At 33.1% G+C, this 4135-nt stretch overlaps 1 protein-coding gene across 1 annotated transcript; it reads right to left on the bottom strand.

Annotated features, from left to right (window-relative positions):
- Positions 1–97: 97 nt before the first annotated feature.
- LOC148554527 (uncharacterized) lies at positions 98–574 on the bottom strand. Its single transcript, XM_088490361.1, has one exon. The coding sequence runs from the start codon at positions 572–574 to the stop codon at positions 98–100; it is 477 nt and encodes a 158-aa protein (XP_088346487.1).
- Positions 575–4135: the final 3561 nt, after the last annotated feature.

The following is a 4135-nucleotide window of genomic DNA, read 5'->3' on the forward strand; positions in this document are numbered from 1 at the left end:
TGTTGAGCATTTCATGAAGATCACAGCTTACTTTAATCATATTAAAGCTAACAATGAATTGTGAAAAGGTTTCTGGAAGAGATTGCAAGATCCAATCTTATGAAAGTTCTTTGCCCAATTTGCATCCCAACTTCTCAAGTTGTTCAATAAGATCAATCATCTTAGGAACATGGGGTCCAACAGGAGAGTCCACATCAAGTGTAGATCTAAACAAAATTTTGGACAATTGATATCGGGCCGTCTTACTTTGTGCACCATACATCTTCTTAAGATGTTCAATAATAGTTGGTGGATCCATATCCTGATGTTGCCTTTGAATATCAGAACCCATGGATGCCAGAATGATGCATTTGGCAGTAAGACAATTTTTCAAGTACTTCTCATAAGCCTTGGTTGCCTCATTATCAATACTTCCATCCTCTTTAGGAACTGGGGCCGTTACAGCAGGCTTATCGATTATATCAATTAGCCTTTCATGCATGAGAACAATTCTCAAATTGCGATACCAATCATCATAATTGGCTCCAGCCAATTTGTTATTTTCAAGTATGCCACGCAGTGATAGAGTAGACATATTATTCATGAATCTAAAAGGAAAAAACAAATATAAGTACGTATTCACACATACAAATAACACTTTCTACAATAATTATTATTATAGAAAATTAAGAAATCTTTATTTCTTAAATTAAGTGTTAAAAAAAATATTTAAAATCATGAATGAGTATCTTGGTTGTCAAGTCATTACTCATACATTTTTAAACAGATGATTAAATGTATCACATACAATTTTAATCCCAAATAATTACCTAGTTGTCAGGTTATTATTTAATTGAATTATATTTTATACCCCTAGGTTGTCTAGGTTCAAGTAAAAATTAATTCATTCCATGTATCAAATACATATATATAAATTTTATCATTGAGTACGAATTTCCTGGTTGTCAGGTAACTCCTCGTAAACAAAATATAAAATTTATTTATCTTTTTTTTCCTTTCAGTTTTATTTCATAAATAAATAAAAAATAATAATAACAGTATGTTCCTAACATACATATAATTTTATCCCATATAAATTTATAATTTTAATAATAGCATCCCATGCCATTATTAGGAATCACATTCACTATAATAACAAAATTTAAATTAATCCTATTAATTCTGTAAATTTTTGCAATAAAATTTTAAACACAAAAGGGCCATGGCTCTGATACCACTGTAGGATTACAAGTGTTCATAACACGCAGCGGAAGTAATAAAGTAATCCTATTGGTCTATTTTGTGCTTAAAACTTTATTGAAATAAGATGGGTTAGATGCCAATACCTGAGTACCCTAGTGAATGAAAACTTTCTCCTTCGATAGTACGAAGGTACTATGTGTATCCACACCGAGACTGATCCTTGTTGTCAACTCCTTGACCAATGGATTTAACTGAGAAATTTCTTGCAACTCCTTGCACCAGCAATTCTTCACTAAGAATTGGAATATTTGTGTATGTGGAGGTAAAAGAAAAACTTGTGTGTCCTTTCTTTTATCATATACACATATATATAGTATGAGATTGGTGACTGATTTGTGAATCAAATTACAATTTAATTTGAAACAGAATCAGTTGGGATCTTATCCATATTTAAAACTCATCATAGAATAAATAATTAATTATTTAATATTCTCAATTATCATATTATTATATTCATGGTGCTAGCAAAGAATATAATAATATTCCATTTGAATTAATAATATTCCATTTGAATTAACCAGCTTGGTAGGCTCCATAGATTTGCAACATCAGAAATTGCTACCTAAATGATGTAGATCATGTAACATTTTTTCATCCATATTTTCTTACAACATTGAACATCCGTCATTTATAGAAATTAAAGGTCAATCAAATGAACCAGAAACAGATAAAGAATTAACTACTAAAATATCAAGCCCAGGCTCCATCAAATTTTAAACATGTTTGTTTTAATCGAATGATCCATGAACCATGTGATATTACTATCCATGCTTTAATTTAAAACAAAAATTGAAAATCAACAGTATAACACTGACAGTCGTGTAGAGTAAGAGTACAAAGGCAGTTAAAAAAATCAAGCTAAACAAGGTACTAGGAAGCATAGCTGTTACAAATTGAATTTCTAATTACGTAAGTAACGAAAACAAGTCCTAATATAACCAGCTTGCTAGGCTCCATAGATTTACAACATCAGAAATTGCTACCTAAATGATGTAGAGAATGTAACATTTTTTCATTCATCTTTTCTTACAAAATTGAACATCCGTCATTTATAGAAATTAAAGGTTAATCAAATGAACCAGAAACAGATAAAGAATTCACTACTAAAATATCAAGCCCAGGCTCCATCAAATTTCAAACATGTTTGCTTTAATCAAAGTATCCATGAATCATGTGATATTACTATCCATGCTGTAATTAAAAAAAAAACATGAAAATCAACAGCATAAAACCCACAGTCGTGTGCAGTAAGAGTACATAGGCAGTTAAAAAAAAATCCAGTTAAACAAGGACCTTGGAAGCATAGCTGTTAAAAATTGAGCTTCTTATTACATAAGTCACCTAAACAAGTCCTAATATAACCAACTTTTGAGGCTCCATAGATTTCCAACATCAGAAATTGCTACCTAAAACATATAGATCATGTCACAACGCTCAACTTTATCCATTCATCCAGTATAATTTTTCCACCGCAAGTATTAAAAAAATCAAACAGACAAACTAACTTGGAAAAAATTCAAGGCAACGCATTATTTATTTCGATTTGGTGTGTCAAAGGGACTAATCATATAGACTTACTCACTGTTTTAAAAGTCTAAAGCTGGTTTATTTATAATGTTCCCAAATATTGATTGCGATTGTTATCAAATATGCTGATCAACATGTAAATTCAGTCTTTGCACGGTTAGACTCAATCCCAAAACTACTTTGACTTATATCTTTCCAATCAAATGGATCAAATGCAAGTGGACATGTGAGGAAGAAGTAAAATACACTTTCAGCTAAGACTAGAAAAAATGTAAATTGATTCGAAATTATACTTACAATTTTTTCCTAAAATAAACAAACATGATTCCAATTCACACCTATCTCTTCAATATAAAACATACATAATCAGATAATTTAACAGTTTTTCAATTGTGACAACCTTTTAGGTTAGGTTTTGTAATGAACAAAAATATTTAACATCCTCAACCTAATTTCAAACACTTGTAAAAAATATTCAACCATCCGTTCATGTATAAAAATGACCATCCGATTTAGATTCGTTAAACAACTCACAAATAAACATATTCATAGCACGTGCTTCACACGAATTGCTGACTTACTAATATCCGGAGGCAAAACAAACCCAAATACAGTAAATCATTAAAAAACAAGACGCGAAAACCCGGATGCTCAAAAACATGTACGTGTCATTATTCCTTGCAACTTCCATATGTTCACAAACACTTGGAGAACTCAAGCAGGGCCAGAAATTTGCACAACCAGCAAAACCATTCTATGCAACCAGAACATAAAAGTAACTATGAACATCTAAACATTCAATTAACGGTTATCGGGTTACTGACCTTCAATCTAGGAAGGGAAAAACAGCCCACGGCTTCTCTTGTTGTATCTGAGGATGACTCCAAGCGACGCGAACATGCAAGGGCTATAACCTACGGAGATTGCGGGTAAAGAACAATGCCGGTGGTTTTCTGGGCAACTTCCACGCGACGGGGCCCCGGATGCTCGCCTGCTGCTTCATGTCTTCACAATGGAGGCGCCGGTGGATGGTCGATTCGGCGGGTGGCAGGATGGACGATGAGTTTTAGCGAAAAAGAAGCGGCTAACGTGGGAAGATCTCCCTTCATCAATGCCGTTTCAAATGGCGAAGGCTAATGTTTCCTTTCCTGAATGGTGTTCAAAAGGTAGGGAAGGGGAAATGTTTTTACCATTGGGTCAAAGAAGGGGGGAGTGGATGGGGTGATTACGATGGAAGTAATTAAGATAATTAAAATTAGGATTTATGGAAGGTGGGTGTTTACGAGTATACCTAGGTTAGTAAATTAATTGGGCTAGTTTCGTGCCCATTGTTCATATTGTTCAATAAAGTCATTGTCCCCCTATC

Source organism: Arachis ipaensis, chromosome B6, assembly GCF_059453495.1.
Source record: "Arachis ipaensis isolate K30076 ecotype BB chromosome B6, ASM5945349v1, whole genome shotgun sequence".
In the NCBI taxonomy this organism is placed as follows: domain Eukaryota; kingdom Viridiplantae; phylum Streptophyta; class Magnoliopsida; order Fabales; family Fabaceae; genus Arachis; species Arachis ipaensis.